The sequence below is a fragment of the Bombus impatiens genome, unplaced genomic scaffold (assembly GCF_000188095.3).
Source record: "Bombus impatiens unplaced genomic scaffold, BIMP_2.2 scf_0442, whole genome shotgun sequence".
NCBI classification, from domain to species: domain Eukaryota; kingdom Metazoa; phylum Arthropoda; class Insecta; order Hymenoptera; family Apidae; genus Bombus; species Bombus impatiens.
The window spans coordinates 1595294-1615896 of record NT_176861.1 but is presented as its reverse complement, the minus strand read 5'-3'; the positions used below and the strand labels follow the sequence as shown (position 1 = coordinate 1615896).

Genomic DNA, 20603 nt, shown 5'->3' with positions numbered 1-20603 from the left:
TTAATTATACATAACTGTCTCTAAGCTCATCCTAGGGTAAATACAGTACAAATACGTGGGTAACTGGGAATGTAGGTATGCACCACATTCTATACGTACATATATGTATGTACTACGATACAAGGGTACGAAGTAACGAGATAACTTTGTAACAATAACGAAAAGTATGTATGTGCGCAGCGTAACGCAAAACGAACAAACTGCACGTTGCAGAAGTGTAGTCAGAAAATCACCTTTGTTCGACAAAATACAAAATTACATATTTCTCAGTCACTGCAGTTCGTGATAAATGCAACATAAACTAGAGTGACAGCATTATACCTGCGTAAAGGTTAGCAAATTTTAATCGATCTGATCGATTAAAAAATAAGATCGTCAATTATATTACAATAAGACGTAATATCAATAAAATTGATATACTGTAAATTATTTTACTCCGAGTTAACTATCGTAGTGCCATTTCTATCTTTAAGCGTAGAAATAAATAATCGTTTCGTTTCGAGTTGCAAAAAGTTATAAGCTGTGGTATCAATTTCGATGCAATTACTTGAGTAACCTATCGAATACTCTTATGTACAGATGAACAGTAAAAACAGATTAAGAGGGCGAAATACATGAAGTACTTCTCTTCTCCTAGTACTCTCCATTACCAAAATTTGTCTCTACCGTATTTAGCGTCGATATTCATAAAAATACATTTATGAAAAATTTTTACCATTATTCAAACGTACACTTCGTATATCTCAATGAATATATCTTCTATTAACAATAAATTGGTAATAAAATGCATTTAGCAAAAATACGTTGACATTAAAATCTCTATAAATAAACATAATAAAAATGTCTTTCTTCGTATATTTTATAAAATGAGAAAGAAAAATAAATTTTCAATCATTAAAGTGTATTGAAAATTTACTACAAATTCTAATTAAATTATCGACATATTGTCGATAATGTAGTTTCCATAGCTTTTAACCTCACCATTGACTAAGCACAGGATATTAGGACGTCACATTAAATGAGATTACACGTCTCATATTCTGAAATACCGACGTCGAAAAAACCAGAATGCTCCTCTCGCCCTCTACAATTTATAACATCGCGTCGATTGTAATTAGTTCGTTCGAACGCGCTCGGTATATTCAAACGAAACTTTGGTTAGTGCTTGATTAAATATACTTCTGGTCACTGAATTTATTTATCTGAACGTGAATTACTATTGCATAAACAAGAACTCGTAAGCAGTAAGGACATAAGGGTAATTATTTACAAAGCGGACAACTTCGCCGGTTTCAATAACCTTAAAATATATTGTCAAGGTCAATATCCTGAATAACCTTTTTTACATGTTACGTCTCTCGACTGTACTTTCTGAGATATTCGCAAATGTTTCTATTACAGTATATTATTCAGTATAAATTTGGTAATCGAACAATCGCTTTTTTCAATATCATGATTAAAATGCTCTGAACTTCGAATAACGATAATATAATATAGAGCTTAACATACAAATTGACCAAGACTAACTAAACTTTTGTTTGAATTAATGAATCACGTTCAAACGGAATAATTACAATCGTCGCGCCGCGGTGTTATAAATAGAACACTCTGATCATTTCCGTGGTCGGTATTTCAGAACGCGAGACACGATATCCTATAGTACTCTCATTTAATATCGCGTCTAATCTGTACTTAATCAATGGATATGGTCACAGACAAGAACCAATCGATACTGTCATGTGCGATATTATCCTCATCTAAATACTATCGGTAAATAGTAAGAAAATAAAATAAACAACGTGTATAAATGTTAACATGTTTAAAGGGGCCACGGAGGAAATTTAGAAAAATTAATATTGTTAAAATTATTCGTAATTTTAATGTCATATTATTAACAATTTATAGAATTATCTCGCTATTTAAACAATTTCTTTTCATAAACATTATTATTACATTTATCATATACAAAATGCATCACATTTATGAATTGCAAACGAAACAATTTACAATAGCTTCTTTCCTATTCTTTAATTCTCTGGATCGATAATAACTTTCCGTATTTCTTTTACATAATTCTTTATCTATAAAGTTTATGAAATTCAAATGAACGTTCTAGTTCTAAGCTAATTTTTTAAACAATCTTACTACACCGTCGATTGTTGTTAAAACGATATAACATGGAGGTTATTGAGCTTCTAACCATCACAGTTGATACGATGAATTGCATGTATGTCATCGACAAGAGCGCAGACTCGAGGAGGGCGCGAACGTCTCGGTCAGAAAAGTGAGAGACCACGGGACTAAACGGAACGAAACGGTGTTGCTAAATATACTACGCGGAGGCACGCGATTCTCTTTACGGCTGGGGACTGCAGGATGGTCATCAACATCCGAAGCCACACACATTATCTTCGGTAGTGATTTTGTTGTCCTTGTTTCGTTGGTAGGTTTCTCGGTAGTGGAAAATCGCACACGTAGACAAAGTGAGTCGTGGCGTATCAAACGTATTGAGATACCGACCGGTCTCGAAAGAAATCTCTTGTTAGTTTTGTGATTCCTCGGGGGTGAAGATTTCTCGAGGACGGTTCTATATGTGTTTAGGTGTTCTGCCGATGCCGTCTTGTGGTAACCGGCTGTATTACAGGTAAATTAGATAAATTTGAATTTTTTGGATAATTCGTAATTCTTATCGATACAGTAGGTGACTTAGAATTACTCGTTATATTAATAATGATGTTCCAAATGATCTCGTTATTGAATGTATAGTGATGGTGATGGTGATAGAAGGTGTGATTGCGCAAGTAGTTGTTTTTTTTCATATGGGAAGTGATAACTTTATGTGATTATTAGACTGCGGCTGTTTATGCATTTATAGAAAGTTTAAACGTATAAAAATATACAGGATGCTCGTAATATGCAAAAATCTATAACTATAATAAGATATATAAATATATATAATGAAATAAAAATATAATATTCGAAGAAAGTGAAACAAATTTCTTTTTAAACGTCTGTTTCTTGAAACAAGCTTCCATTACTTTAATTATTGGTATCCATGAAGATACGATAAGTTTACATATACATGCACAGTTTAACAATAGTTGATAAACGGTTTGCGTTTTCGATTGTTGCATTGTTTGTACAACATCGTAGTAGCAGCTGCAATACAAAATTATCTTCGATTTATTTGTAACTGCTATTACGTGTTCATAGAAGATGAACATAAAAGTCTTGCACGTGTATAAATATTTATTTTGTAATTAGTTCGTTACAAACTAAATTAGCACAGAATCGACGTGACTGTTGTCTCTTATTCTTAGAACTACGTTAACAAACAGGGAAAGCATAAACGTTCAAATTAACGTATCGTTTAAAGATACTACTTGACCAATTGTATCACCGAATTTCACCAGATCAAATTCGATAGATTTTTTCCCTATTTCACAATTAGTTCACTATTATTTAACTCTATTCACTAACAGTGTTTGCATGTGTGCAATAACTCCAATAATTAGACATATTCTTTTTCCTCAAATCGATAAGAATTTATAAATATATTTTCACGACTTTTAATTTTTAAGTAATTTTATTTTATTATCTCCAGAAATTACTCGTTGCACTTAGTTTATATTACACGTAAAAGATCGTGCTTTTTATATGTAACAACCAGGTCAGGTGATGTTTGTGCAAATTCATATTTTTTACGAACTAAATAAAAAACGCAAAATCCAAATAGAGATTCGTTTCATTCTAAAATATTATCATTAAACTGCGAATTTTTATGCATATTCATTTGTTTACTAAGACAATCGTACCAGAGATTTATTTCTGAGTCTACTAAATATTATAACTATTACACTAAATTATTATATTATGCATTTTTATATATTACGTGCATTACGTGCATTTTTAAACCTTGAAATTTTTTCATTCATAAATACTCGTAATCTAACGGTAACAAACGTTTCGGTAATCCCTTTTGTCGTAGTGAAGTCAAGGTCCGCTTGAGTTCGTTAGAATCGCGATTTTTTCATCGCATTGTAAGAACTATATTAAGGCGAACTCTGGCAAAATACCACGGCAATATATTTCCACGTAACGATCTATTATGACGATAATTACAACGTAATTTCGACATTTCTTATATCTTTCCATATTACGTGTATTTAAGCACATTTTTACAAATTTATCATAAATGCATAATGTCCAGTAATGACCACGGCCATATTGTAATTTTTGTACGATAAACAAACTTGGTTTGAACTGAACAAGCGCTGTAATATGACGTAAGAACCGGCTTGAAAGAGCGTGACAACGAAACAATGACGAATCCCGAGAATCGTTTGGACAGCCCTTCTCAACGATCCCGTTTAATGGATTAGGGGAAGAAATCGTAGCTCGGCGAACGCGTGCTTCATAGAATTTTTCGATCAATAGTCGACGCACTTTGCCAGTCGGCGCGCCGCGTGCTTCGTAAATATGACGACCGAGGTTTGCGTTTCGTTCGAGAGTATTATGTGTCATATACTTACCAGTGTGCAACTCGCACTTACACTCGCGAATACGTCCACGTAAAGATCGTATTTCATCGTAGAACGCGCAGCTGTAATTTCGTTCGTTAATCTGCGTTGGGCAGCAACTCAAGCGAACAAAAATGCCACTTGGCATTTTTTTTTTTATTTCCAACGTGCTTATGTAATGGTTTTAACTGGACGATAGGAGAGTACTCTTTAAACAGGATGGAATTAAGACGGGAATAAAATCGTGATGTATGAAATTGCGAATGAAAAGAAAAGGAAAGAGAAATGAGAAATAAGACAGAAATAAACCCGAAGCGTTTCGATGTTTTATCGAAAGAACGATCTGATATGTGTATATTCACCTGCTGTTCGGCGTCGAAGATAGTTTGAGAATATAAAACAAATTAGATTTTTCTACATTCGACAGACATGAATATCCAGAAGCCTGAGGGTCTTTTGTCGGTGGTTTTACCAATTGAACTTGCGTCATCGCCGAGTTCGCGGCAGCTCATTATAAGTCAGGACCAACAGGTGTGTTCGACGCAAATAACGTAGCTTTATTCTTTCGTTCTTCTGTTTCTTTGTGTTTTCTCACGCTACATGTATATATATTTAGCTACGTTTAATAGCATGTGGTTTTCTAGACTCCTTTAACTCGCTAGATTAACATCTAAGATATAAGGTCTGGCTATTAAAATAGACACTCTGCAATTACAAGTAATTTGTACTTAACGCTTCAGTTAATCTCGGTAAGATAAGTTCACGTGCTTTGTTTTAAAAAATGTGTACGATATTTATATCGTAGTGTGATGATCTTTTATTTTAATCTTTGTTTTGTAGATGATAGGTATACGCTTAGATACCGACATTGATTTCAGATAAGCGATAGGAGTGACAAACGAGTAGTACATATCGAGTTCCAACGTAGAATATTAATTGTTTTAAATTACATTAAAAGTCATATTTACAAGTAGTTATATGCGAAATATTTTTCGTTTAATTAACAAATTCTTTATTTGCTTGAAATTCAAGCAACATTCGAGTAAGTATTTGCTTCTAAACAAGCTTAACTTTTTCATGAACAACGTTAACTTTGTGTGCACATAAGACTAAAAAATAATAAAGTGCGACTGGGCAAGGGATAAATCCTGAAAATACGATTGCAGTAATATTTGTTGAATATACCTGACGATAATACCAGAGAATATAATAGAAACAGTGACTGATCTGATGAGTAATACGCTATATTCGTTTGTGTAATCCATAAGATGATTCTTATTGATAGATACCATCTTCCTTTAGTTGTGGCGTATCAGACCTACGATAATATTATTACGAGCTTACCGTTTGTTCGTGGAGATGATTCCAGAAATCATGTATGTTGGCCCAGCCTAATTTAGGAAGTACAGCGTATACGATTTATGAAGAATAAATTTGAAAACCATACTGAACAAAGATCATAACAAGATATTACGTTCTACGGCAATTGGAATTGTATTTAATTGAAATTAAAATTAATCTTGAAAATTACATTTAAAATTAAAAAAGTAATATAGAGAAGTGTAACTTAAGAAGCGAGTAATATTTAGCGATAGAACTTCTCTGGAAAGTTTGGTAAATATAATGGAATTTGTGGCATTCTTCAATGATGGAAGAGAGAGAGAGAGAGGGAGAGAGAGAGAAAGGAAGTTTTTTTAATCAATTAAATTTACTAATACGATAACATAATAATACAAATATTATTAATAGCATTCGTAATTACAATACGATGAAATTCATATATGTGTATATAATTACTATAATAATATAAAAAATATTATAATAGAGTCATCGATCCATCCATTTCACTGTACAACAATAACATGCATTTAAAAATTATAAAATTACTTGTAGGCAAATATATTTAATGTGGTGTGCAAAAATCCTACTTAAACATACATACGCATGATTCGATTCGTACATATACTTTTATCGCTCATCTGGTTCATTGTTTTACCTTTTGAAATGCAGCAAATCTATGTTGCTATTTTGTTTAGAAGAAATACGGTTGTTTCGCTATTTTATCTTTCAAACGATGTTATTTAAATGGTAAAAATAATCTGTGAGGAAATCTGTTGGAAAGAAAAATGACATAACGCATATCGAACGCTTGTGATTTTACCAGGAAGAAGAGGCGTCGGATTGTCCGCTTTTAACTCCTAGCCCACCGGCCACTCAACCAAACAATGCCTTGGAAATCAACACCATTTTCGCTTCCTCGGAAGGAAAACCCGTGGAATCGATTCCTCCACCAACGCTTGAAAATATTAATAAGGAGGATGGGCTTAACGAGTTCATGAATATAGTGAACAGCTCGAGTAGAGTACTGAACGATGGTAGGTTTCTGTTGGTAATTGGCATATTTTCCGTGTAATCGTGCAATTAACAATATCAATCGCATGTGTTTCGTGTTTTACTATGATATTATCTGTATCGAGTCGTAATCTGTCGTATCTTAAGACTAGAATCAATTCGGGAATTTTTGACCGTTTTGGTTGTGTCCGTTTTGTGATAGACAATTTGTTAAACAAACGTTAAACATGATCTAATTCAATTATACGTAATAATTAATTTTTATTGGTAATTAACGAAGTATTTCTTTTATCAAAGTATTGAATGTACTATGAATGTGTTATGAATGTATTATAAATATACTATGGATGTAATTATATAAAAAATGAATAATTAGTCGCTTTGCATATAATTTTCTATATCTAATATCTAATTTTTTATTACGAAGAGCTTTAAATGGTTAGGATGAAAGTTTATCTTAATATAGCGTATAAGTGAAATTTTTTTTCCCTTTTAACATAAAGCAAAATCTATAGATAATCTTAACGTCATAATCTATTAAAAGATACACTTATGGCTTTTTGTACGCGTAATATTTGAACAAGTACATGAGAAGCCATCGAGTAACAAAGTCCAAGGACCAATATAGTTAATGAGAGGGAAGAAAGAAAGATCAGTCGTAATTCATTCGAAGTTCCAATGTCTACGGTAAATTAACGCTATTAATTTTTTTTTTATTTATTAAAATTTACAATCAATTCTCGCATTGAGAATTTTCAGTAATTTTTCTGGCGTGGCGCAGTGGCATGGCTAATTATTTATAATAAGTTAATACTTATTATAGATAAGTATAATTTGTAAGTAAGTATTATAAATAAGTAAATATTACTTAATTTAAATAACTAATTGAATTTAACGCTAAATGAAAAGAATAAAATTACAAAATTGCAATTTTATTTCCTTTCGTATTCGAACAGGATTATTTCTATAAAGAAACAATTAACATGTAACGTTGTGTATTATACTTAAATCGCATGACTACAATCATTGAAATAATACTGTCTTAAGCATTTTACGATTAATTTAGGCACAGTAAACGTCTAATGCTCGAATCGATAAAAAATAATATATCACGATCGAAATTAATAAAATTGAAAGTACTTTGATAAATGAAAAACTTAGCTTTTAGTATTTGAAGTAGTATTGGAGTAAAATGCTAGTGTCAGAGAGGAATAAAAATAGACTGATAAAACCAACGCATTCTGTCTTACCGAACTCAATATTCAAAAAATCGTTAGAAAGCACGTGGGTGGTAGATATTTTGGTTATGAAGTTCAGGCCTAGAATTTCTAATTTCGAACAGACTTCGTACAAGAATTGCGTTTGCTTCGTTTTCCAAAGTTTGAACCCTAATTTGTCGATCTGATGGATTTGATTTATTTCTCTCAACAATCACTAAATAATATTACCGCTTTCTGAAAAATCTAGGCAGCTTTCCATGTCACTTTGATTTGTATACCCATTTCTTATGTCTGTGCATTTTTCATTCTGCTGGTTGTTTCAAGTCGATCTTTACAGAATTATACGGATAATTTATCGATTTTTCAAGTCCGTTCTGTTTGTTTGTGATAGTTAATGTAATAAAATCGCTTATGCCATTTAATAACTTTGAACAGAGTATCCAGTTTAATCAAAGATACGCGGCCTTCTTTGAACGTTTTTATGGTTTCAGAAATATTGTCGGAGATTAGATATAGCAATTTCTACGAAATAAATGCGCATTATACGTCGTATATCGTGTACGTTTAATTCGTCGAAATATCTTTTAAGTACATATATTTATTCCTCGCTGTAGTTTAAAAAAAGATGATCTTCGTCTCAACGTTCCCCGCCAATTAGGGTTGATGATGATGTTTCTGTCTTTTTAATTTCTACACGGTAATACTATTATCATGGAAAGATCAAGTTACGTTAAGAAAATTATAATTCTCGCCTCTTGTCGCTTTTTTCACTATAAATACTCTAATCAACCGTTTACAACGTAATATCGTCCAATTACTCGGTACCAGAAAAGTCCAATGAAAAATATTAGAAATTTTAAGCAAATATATGTTTTGTTCTTTGGCTTCTTAATATATTCGCAGCTTTTGTTCTTGCCAGTAAGAACATACGATTATTTCGAACAAAATTAACGTTCACTTTTATCCACATAGAGTCACGATTTTATATTACTTCACTTTTATTATTTTCATCTCACTGTAATTATCAACTATGTAGTAATATATTTAACTACACACTATTCGTCGGTAGCTGTTTCGTCGAAGAACAAATTTCGTTCGATTCTCGTAAAAAGAAGAAAACACTTGCACTTTGCACTAGAAGCAAAAATCACGAATCTTATGCTACCCGACTATGGAGAAAGGCAATATGTTTTAAATGGTGAATTTCTGGCAAATCGATATATCCTTTACAGTTTCAGCCGTCGACACTTCAAAACCAGCGATTCTCGATATTTTATACTTCACGTACTTTCTGCATACTTGTACAAGAATGGCATAGATAGATAGAACTATAGTCACAGGGAACAATGGGAATAAAATAAAACATCAAACACTACTCCTATGTATATACGCATTAAATTACGCCTGTTTAAATCACATACATTCGTAAATAGAAAAATAATATAAACATTTAAGAAATCTTATAAAATTATAAAAGGTTTAATAAGCAGCTAATACAACGATTGCAACGTACTTTCAAAACATTTCCCGCGTGTCTCTGGTTGAAAACCTGTCTTAAACGATACTACTTGACAATATATATATATATATATATATATATATATCGATTTCTTTGTATCAATTACGTCACTAATTTTTTCTGACGCAATACAATATTACACCTTGGCCACGTCTTTGCACTATCAGGACGCACATCGTTCACGACTAGTGAAACGTAGAAAATACTCGTTTCACGCTTTCCCGCGGTTACCGTCTAGTGAAATTGAACAAAATCATTGCCGGCTCTCCCCTATCAAGCAACGCGAAACGCGTAAGTACTTAGATGCTTGTCACTCTCGAGGATCTTATATAATGGCCCCGTTGATATACACGGCACTTAAGCCGACGATAAAATGTCTTTAACGGGATCCGGTTTCAATTGAAGCGATAAATTAATCGTAACGAAGTCTGGCCGTAACAATAGCCGAGAATCGACGCGTGCTTTGACGTCGATTCTGTCTGGTCGATGAACAGCGATCGTTGATGACTGGATCATCTCAGACAATTACGAAACTCAAAGCCGCGAAGCTTTTCAATTTCGATACGCGATCCAAGTGAAGCGCGCGCGATCGGTCGACGGAAGACAATTTTTTTTTTTTTTTTTGAACATCGTGAATCAATTGCAGAACCAAGTTCGCGGGATCCGATGGTGGAATCGACGACCAGCGGAAGCAGCAGCGACACAAACGAACCCGTTTGTGCACAGCTATTGACGCAATTGAACACAGCCTATCAACATCTTGCACCCGATGCTCAAGCACTGGTAAGCAGCGTTTTATGGAAATTTACTTATTCATGAAATCTTTTTGCAGCGTTGAGAGACAGTGTATCGCGAGATGAACTTGACAGAACAGATACAGCGCGTTCGTGAAAAAGCGTAGGCGTTGTTATTCTTGTCCAATTGTCCAGAGTCTAGACGTTACGTGTCTGTAACACCTAAAATGGATATTTACATACGGTGTATACGTGCCTTTCAGTGAATTAGAAATTGTTTATTTAAGAAATTATATTATTATCGTAATATCGTTATTTACTTAAAGAATCATACTATCGATATCGTTGTTTACATTTACGAAGATGTATTAATAGTATTGTTTAAGTTTAAGAATAGATGTTGGAACATCTTTGCACAATTTCAGGTTTGATTTTGTCAAATTTGATACTGTATACGAGTGTTAGTACGATATACTTATTTCGCTATGTTTGTTCTATCAGCGATACCACTGTTGACATACATATAATACGTACAATAATTATCTACGATATTTTCTTTTTCTTTCTAACTCTCTGTTAGTTCGGCGAATACCTTTCTTTCATATCAGTACGTGCTTTAATAATTGTTCTCGATTTATGAAAAAGTATTTCATAACAGCTATATTGGTGTATTATATGATATTTATATTTTCGAATTTCCATTGACGGCAAGCAAGTTCGTTACGTGAAAGGATTTATTGAAGTACCTCGTGTATCGCTCGGTACACGGAAAGATGAACGTGATGAAATGCAACGTCGAGCCAGCAGAGAGTTAATTATATTACCGCAATACATATACGTTGCGACCGACTGTGTACTCTTACGCTTTTTGCATATTTATGGATTGCACAGTGTAATAAATCGTTATGTTTCTTTACATCCTCACTGTGAATAATTTGGATAGCGTAAGTGCGTTATCTAATAAAAAATCCTCGATAAAAATCGTGCGAAATCATCGTTACTGGCTTATTGTCATTTGTAAGGTCCACGTAATAACGTCTAACAGGAGAATTGCGTACGATTGTTCGTCATTTGGTAACTTTTATGACTTTGTTTATTCGCTTTTGTGCAATGCACGCTTTGTTTTGGCCACGGCCGATCACCTGTTCTATCTGTGTTCTAATTATGCCAAGTTCAATTTCATATGCGCGTCTCGTACTTTTATTTTATTTTTGGTACACGTCGCTGTATTTGTCTTCACCTCACCGGCTCGTAATTAAACACTCTTTCATTCATCGATTGCAACTTCTGTTCCATTCACCATACAAATATTATTAGAAGATCAATAATTTTTGATCGTCGTATCGTATATCAATAGAGATCGTGAGATTATCATGAGATCATGGGATTACCAGTGGGTTGTTATACATATGAATTGATAAAGAAATTTCAAGATATCTTAATATCGCATGTTATAATAAAAAGATTCTAATAGCTGTCACATTTATCCCTCAAAATCCAATTTGTTATGTATATATATATATGTGTGTGTGAAGATTTACAAGAGTCTTTAAATATTCATTCTTTGTATGAGCAACTGTCTTGTGAATGACAAATACGAAAGTTTGCTTTGTATGAAATATGTATGCGGTTTTTCTATTTTTTCTTTAAACGAGGCACATAAAAAATGTATAAGAGTATCGCAGAATATTACATAGAAAATTTGTCTTTCTCATTTGAAATTTTTCATGGATTTTGATTCTCCTTATGCATGCTAAGCTTCCTAAACTAATCAACTGCGCATTTTAAAATAATCGTTCGCCTCTCGTTATATGCACACATAAACACATTTTTTGTTTAACTAACCGAGTACCGTTACCATAAGGATTACTTTAAAAGCTTAAGAATTCTAAGTGCTCCACTATGTTACGTAGTATCTTCTACGTAGTATCATTTCTAGTCGCGCCACTATTTTATTTATCAAAAGTTTAATTTTCATAATACAACGAAATACCCAGTCGAGAAAAAGATTATTGAAGGACAACGATACGAATGAATAAATAAAGGAGAAACTGTGATACACGTAAAAAAGGTGTAAATTTTGAACCTTACTAAATTGTTTGGCTTCCGCGGTAGGATTATGATTATGGATACCATAAGCGACAGAGTGTATAGTTGGTGAAAACGATACCGTAAGCCCTTTAATGAACTTTTAAGCGATGTGGAAATTGACACTCTTCTTTACTGAATGGTCGATATCGAGCGTCTCGCGCAAAAGGGAAATTAACCTATTTAGGTCTTTTTCATTCAAGCTCACCCTTCTATGTGTATCTTCTTTTCACGCTTCATTTAATCGAATATTTATACGGTGTTTATAACAATAGTATACCTGGTTTATTGACTTATTCTTTTTATAGAATCCTCTATGGTTCTTATGAAATTGTTATAGAACCATTTATGACGTTGTAAGAATTTATAGGCAAGCGGAAAATCTACCGTGAAAATGAAAAATAACGCACTCTCCAGGTGTTGCATAAAGCATTTAGATTATGTAATTTCTCAGAAAATATCGTATATTTAACCACTGTCGCTGGTCGCTGGTCGCTTGATCCGCGTTTATATATCAGAGTATCGCAAATATTAAAAAATATTGTCTTTAAAAAAGAACTTTGTCAGGATTTCGTACATGACGGATTTTGCTATAATTTCGTACTAATTGAAATTCTAGTTATCAGATAATTTCATATTTTCTCTTTGAATATTGACGTGCAAGTTTTGTATTCGGCATACTTTGGTCAATTTGGCACATAAAAACACTGGTTTGCCAAACGTTGTTAACGCAATATGTTTGTCGCAATATGTCCATTTGCGTTCGATAAATCTTTACTACGGAAAAAGAAAGTGTATATCGTATGAAAAATACGTACGATATCTCTATAGATGTATGTCGACGCGTAATAATTCAGCCCGATGCTAGCAAAATTCTAAGATTCCATCGATTAGCGTCATACATGTAATTGTTTGAGACATTGTTGACACATTAATTGTCCCATTTCCGACTGAAAACCAATTCATCAAGACATTGCATTAGCTCTGGCACGTCTAATATATTCAAAGACTCGCTATTATAGAAACAAACTATTTAAAGAACCTATGATATACTCCTTGGAGTAATCGAAAATTTAGTATCCTTGACATTGTCATATGATGTTAGATAAGTTTGGCATATGCAACGTCTTCGCGTTATGAATACTAGGAACCGCAGAGGATTCACACATACGGAACAGCGTTTGCAATAAATAAATTGCACGCTTTTAGCAACGTAAAAGCATTTTACGAAAAATTCAAGATCATAATCGATTTCAATGGAATTACGATATCTAAGCTATATCAACATTACCTTTTAATTAGCGATATGAAAGATTCTTAGATCCTTTTAGAAAGTCGTACGCAATATTTACGAAACGTCAATCAAATCTGTATTTTCCTTTTTTTCTATACAACATTCATACAAGATCATAATCGATTTCAATGGAATTACGATATCTAAGCTATATCAACATTACGTTTTAATTAGCGATATGAAAGATCCTTAGATCCTTTTAGAAAGTCGTACGCAATATTTACGAAACGTCAATCAAATCTGTATTTTCCTTTTTTTTCTATACAACATTCATACAAGATCATAATCGATTTCAATGGAATTACGATATCTAAGCTATATCAACATTACGTTTTAATTAGCGATATGAAAGATCCTTAGATCCTTTTAGAAAGTCGTACGCAATATTTACGAAACGTCAATCAAATCTGTATTTTCCTTTTTTTTCTATACAACATTCATACAAGATCATAATCGATTTCAATGGAATTACGATATCTAAGCTATATCAACATTACGTTTTAATTAGCGATATGAAAGATCCTTAGATCCTTTTAGAAAGTCGTACGCAATATTTACGAAACGTCAATCAAATCTGTATTTTCCTTTTTTTTCTATACAACATTCATACAAGATCATAATCGATTTCAATGGAATTACGATATCTAAGCTATATCAACATTACGTTTTAATTAGCGATATGAAAGATCCTTAGATCCTTTTAGAAAGTCGTACGCAATATTTACGAAACGTCAATCAAATCTGTATTTTCCTTTTTTTTCTATACAACATTCATACAAGATCATAATCGATTTCAATGGAATTACGATATCTAAGCTATATCAACATTACGTTTTAATTAGCGATATGAAAGATCCTTAGATCCTTTTAGAAAGTCGTACGCAATATTTACGAAACGTCAATCAAATCTGTATTTTCCTTTTTTTTCTATACAACATTCATACAAGATCATAATCGATTTCAATGGAATTACGATATCTAAGCTATATCAACATTACGTTTTAATTAGCGATATGAAAGATCCTTAGATCCTTTTAGAAAGTCGTACGCAATATTTACGAAACGTCAATCAAATCTGTATTTTCCTTTTTTTCTATACAACATTCATACAAGATCATAATCGATTTCAATGGAATTACGATATCTAAGCTATATCAACATTACGTTTTAATTAGCGATATGAAAGATCCTTAGATCCTTTTAGAAAGTCGTACGCAATATTTACGAAACGTCAATCAAATCTGTATTTTCCTTTTTTTCTATACAACATTCATACAAGATCATAATCGATTTCAATGGAATTACGATATCTAAGCTATATCAACATTACGTTTTAATTAGCGATATGAAAGATCCTTAGATCCTTTTAGAAAGTCGTACGCAATATTTACGAAACGTCAATCAAATCTGTATTTTCCTTTTTTTCTATACAACATTCATACAAGATCATAATCGATTTCAATGGAATTACGATATCTAAGCTATATCAACATTACGTTTTAATTAGCGATATGAAAGATCCTTAGATCCTTTTAGAAAGTCGTACGCAATATTTACGAAACGTCAATCAAATCTGTATTTTCCTTTTTTTCTATACAGCATTCATACAAGATCATAATCGATTTCAATGGAATTACGATATCTAAGCTATATCAACATTACGTTTTAATTAGCGATATGAAAGATCCTTAGATTCTTTTAGAAATTCGTACGCAATATTTACGAAACGCCAATCAAATCTGTATTTCCCTTTTTTTTCTGTACAACATTCGCGTCGCAAGCGATTTCTACTCGGAAACAGCTCGATCAAGGTACAAATATTGCGAAGTAATAATTAAAAGCTACGTGTTTTATTTTTATACGTACGTGTTCGCCAATGTTATCGTTCGAACCAAACATACGTATCACTTCCCTCGACGTCAATAGTAATTCTGAAATTTATGCTCCGGTGAATGGCAAATCTAAAACAAAGAGACTGACGATACGAATATACAAAACATTGAAAACACTTCAGAATGGCCCAGATCGTTGCCCTGGCACGATGCTAGTTGCATTTCGATATCGATGTACAATCACGCTAATGGCGATGTTACAGCCAACCAAAACAGAACTGGTATCGCTCTGTTGGTCAATTTGGTCGTTTGGTCGTGGTGGAGGGAATCGTGACGAACTACCTGTGTCTATCCCATGTCACTAATCGCTTGCCTGCTTTCTAACACCCTTAAGAACCTAGACTGTAACTGTTTAGTTTTACAATCAGGAGAATGGAGGAAAACCACCATTGGTCGGGATACAGCTGATGGTACCGAAGCCGTCGAAGGATTATCGCTTCATGAAATGGAACTGGCCACTCATACGGAAAACATGCTTCTGGTCTCTGATGTCGGTGCTGGCTGCATGCGTAGCGCTCGTCATTGGTGTAATCGTCACGATGCCGAAGAAGTACGTATGTATACATATATGTACATACATATACGAAGAACAGGAGGCAGAAATATGACAAGACTGTTTCCCTTAATTAGCGAAATACCGCGACTATTTTTTTCTCGAATTTTTTAAGACTGAACTGTTGTAATTTGTTAAAGGAAGGTTTGTTTTCATTTCATTCCTTTTAATATTCATTCTCTTCTTAATTCTTATCTATAAATTCTAATCAGTTCTAGTTAGTTAGTTAGTTAGTTAGTTAAATATTGAAAGTAGCTTTTTATTCGTGCAAACGTTTGTTTAAAACTTCTGTCGAATTCAAAGATGCAAATTTTTGTTAAATGGCTGGAAATTCTATGAAGTTTTGTAGACGATTAAGGATATGTTTAATATCATAACTATAGTAACAGCGTATTTCGATTGTCAATAACCGAGGACGAAAAATATTTTTTATCCAGACTAAGAAATATGTATACATATGTATGTATGTAGCACGCATTTTCTACTTGTCCACTTCTGCGTGAATATAGTTCTCGATACTCGATTGTTTCATTTATTCGCGAACATACTACTTTACTAAAAAGTTAGATGATCAGAGTAATCAGAGTAAAAGATCGTTTTATATTTCCACAGGTGCGACCCTCCAGTTCAATGGTGGCAAGGTAGCGTCTTCTACGAAATATTCCCCGCATCGTTTCAAGATTCCTCGAAAGGAGGTGACGGTATCGGGGATCTTCGAGGCATAACGATGCGTCTGGATTATTTAAAGAAATTAGGCGTACGTGGGATCCGCTTAAATTCGATCTTCCCAGCAGCACACTATCCTGAATATTACACAAACATCGAGAACCTGACAGACCTGAATAAAGAATTAGGAACGTTGGATGATTTCGCCGTGCTTGTACACGAGACTCATCGTCGAAACATGAGCCTCGTTCTAGATCTGCCATTGTATCCCTTTGTAAAGTCTTTGTATAACGAAACTGTGCCCTCTGACAAACCGAATAAAACAGACAAAGCCGTACGTGAGAGAAGAGACGTTACCGAAACGACGATTCTGCAGGAGGTAACACCGACGACACCTTCCATGTCGCTGCAAGCGATTCGCGAAGCACTGTCCTCGGTGCCACCTTCTCTGGATACCCCGCAGCGTGATCCTCTCACGTCGAAACACGTGAACAACGTGTTAGAGAACGGCAACGTGACAGGGGCTATAAAAATTTGGTTGCAAAGGGGAGTCGATGGGTTTTACTTGAAAGGACTGGAACATTACGTGGACGAAGGTTCCTTTGCCAGCAGCTTGAAACACTGGAAGTCCATCGTAGGCTCTGAGAGAATACTTATTTGTCACGTGGATGCTTTGAACGCTGCCAAATTGGTTGCAGCGAAAAACTCTATTTTAATGAATATGGATCTTGTGGATGTTACGTTGCGCGTGGCGAATGGCACGAAAGAGATCAAGCGCCAAGTAGAGCATATTACAAAAGGTGTGTTGTTTAAAAAGCCGGGTTATCCTTGGATACACTGGTCCATAGGCGGCGTGGACTTGAAACGAATAGCCTCTACCATTAACGTGAAGAATGCTACCCATGCTATGACTTTGTTAGGGATGATGCTTCCGGGAACGTCCAGTATATTCTATGGTGACGAGGTATAAATTTAGATATAATATGAATGTAGTATCTGTAATATATACCGATAAGATGTTTTAAGAAGTCCGGGAACTTGGAGAAGCGTATATTATTTCTTAAAAATAACTAAATATATAAAAAAACCTATAAGGGATAAGTCTCATTTTCGTTGCTTATGGAACAATTTTACAAATATGTTGTCGCGTAATCTTACGTCATGAAACTTGTACTTTCACTGACGATTAAACATAAACTTTCTTCACACTCTTGATAATTGAAAAGATATTTTCTGTCGTAATATGAAAATATCGAAAATATGAAAATTTGACTTGTCTTAGCATTCGTATCTTTTGCGTCATTTAGCAGGTTCTTTCTGTTCTTAGCTATTTTACATCGACTTCTTTTGTTTTTTAATTATAAAACGACATTAAAATCAATCGTACTTTTTTCTCTGTGATCTTTGTACAATATGATAATGTTTGATAATCTTGGACGATTTTAAACGACGATTTTTACAAATCTGATTAATGTTCAGATAGGTATGTTGGACTGTGAATGCAAAGATCATAAGGATCTTGCTCACGTGCACAACTTAGCTCCTATGTATTGGGAGGAAATCGGCGGTTCTGAGATTAAGTTTACATCCGGCGGTGTCACGGCTTGGCTTCCGGAATCTAGGAAACCGTTGGAGACTAGCTTGACTGGAACCATCGCTAAAATGGCTTCTCTCAGATCGGAAACTACGCCAATCTATGTTAAAGCGGTGCTAAAGGAGAATCAGGTGCTGGCAAACTGTAATATCAGGTAAAATTAATTTTATAATCAAGGTTTTAATGTAATTTTTCAAATTTTATGTCTTATATTCGAGTCAGTTGAATATCAGTTCAGTTTGTTTCTTTTATTCCGTCTATATTATTTATAAAAAATGATTTTCTACGTGATTTTTTGATAAAGTTGTTCAGGAAATTTCAACAAGCACCGAGATTTACAATGTATTTTTTAACTATAATTTTACTTAATTTTATATTTTATTATAAGTTTACTTTTTAATTTACGATATAATAATCGTTCGTAAACAAATTTCTTAATGTAAAATTCTTTCTTCTCACAGGTATGCAGAAGATGAAATGATCGTGGTAGAACGATGGTATCCACGACGAAACTCTTACGTGTTTTTAGCGAACCTGGGCAACCAAACGCAAACAAAGGATTTATCCTTCCTTTATTACGGTGGTCATGTGGTAGTCGGGCCATCGTATAGATTAAACAAAGACGTATATTTCAAAGAACTTATCATACCTCCGGGAGAAGCTTTCGTTATAAAGCTTGATAAATGAAGATTTGTTACTGAATTAAAGATCAATGCAGCGTTCATTTTATATGTACGATCAAGATTTTAGCATCTTTGATTAATATGGTCAGCGTGAATTTGTGATATTTTATTTGAAGGACATCGTTGACGTTGCGAACGTTGTACAACGAATGTTTAGATATGTTTAGAAAGTTCCTATTAATAAATAAATCGATTAGGAACCACAGTGTCCAACAAAGGAAGAACGATTTGGCGAAAAAATAAATAGGGTATATATGGTGTGGAAAGGAAGAAGAAAAAGAGAAGTTTGTACGGTCTCAACAATTACATATACATACACGGGTAAAATGTGCTTAGACACAAAATCAAAAGCTCACGATAAAAATCAAATCCTATATTGTTAACTTTAATCTGGTTGGTGATAATGAAGAAGCACAACGAAACGATTGCGCATTTCACATTCCAAAAAAAGACAAATCATTTCACGTTTGCCTGTGTTCATTTTAATGATCAACGTCTAGGACGAGATTACTTCGCTGATTTGTATATCTTTTAATCATTTTGATAATAAAGCCAAAGATGCTTGCGGTTCGATTGATTATATTCTCAGTCATAAGGCGAATTCGATATTAAAGTTGATATACTTCATAACTTACAGATTACAGGAAATTTATTCGTGTCACTGGGTACGATTTTAAATTTTTAGATCGATCTAAAATATAGCTAATATTTTTATATAACGAATTTTATCGCGTGTAAAGAATTGCTCGCAATGTGTAATTTTCACTTCTTTTATAATCATTTTGGTACTAATCGAGTGATATTTTATCGATGCGTAAATTTAAACGGTGCTGACGCAGAAACAATCCTTTTTGTATTCTTATTCAATATTATGTGACACGTCATGTGTTTTCGTGACATGAATTTTATAAGTTACACGTGACTTTATGTAAACGTATAATTCGATCGAAATTTCGTAATAGTATGTATTATGAAGGAAATACAATATTTGTTATCTATAGTGTATCCTATGTATTCAAATTTTTACTTTAACAAAGTTCGATTTTGATGTGGATATTAATATTCGAAAATAAAACAGAAAATTTTATCTCATAATTTTTTAATTTTGCTAATTAATTTATTTTCCAATTGTAACGATAGTGAAATTAATAAAAAATGTACATTTGAAACGTTGAGCTACAGTCGACTTGATTTGTATTGAGCGCCATTTATATTGAGCGCCACCTATATGGAGCGCCACTTGTACCGAGCCTTTCTCGCTAGTGCTCGCTTTTGCTACCTGTTTCTATATAAGCGATTTTCAAACCACAGTTTAGCGAAGCGTTCCTTCGAGCTACACCGCGGAGCCACAATCGGAGTTCTTAGTAACTTTCATGCTCTGAGGAAAGTCCCTGGACCGTGGGCAGAAAGTGCCGTAGCGCTATCTGCTGCTAGCCTCCTGTCGTCTTTCTCGTCTTTGGGATAGGAAGCTTCGGCAGATCCTTTCGA

General features: G+C 33.6%; 1 protein-coding gene across 6 annotated transcripts; it reads left to right on the top strand.

Annotated features, from left to right (window-relative positions):
* The first annotated feature begins 1239 nt into the window (after positions 1 to 1239).
* LOC100741795 (maltase A2) lies at positions 1240 to 20202 on the top strand. Of its 6 annotated transcripts, none has more exons than XM_033321413.1 (8): positions 1240 to 1258; positions 4948 to 5051; positions 6685 to 6895; positions 10258 to 10394; positions 15976 to 16169; positions 16785 to 17802; positions 18318 to 18586; positions 18894 to 19119. In XM_033321413.1, the coding sequence occupies exons 2-8, from the start codon at positions 4950 to 4952 to the stop codon at positions 19117 to 19119; spliced, it is 2157 nt and encodes a 718-aa protein (XP_033177304.1). In that variant the 5' UTR covers positions 1240 to 1258; positions 4948 to 4949. The 6 variants fall into 6 exon arrangements, with proteins under 6 accessions (XP_033177304.1, XP_033177303.1, XP_012242473.1 ...); XM_033321412.1 differs by lacking the exon at positions 1240 to 1258 and adding an exon at positions 2282 to 2414; XM_012387050.3 differs by lacking the exon at positions 1240 to 1258 and adding an exon at positions 2282 to 2644.
* Positions 20203 to 20603: the final 401 nt, after the last annotated feature.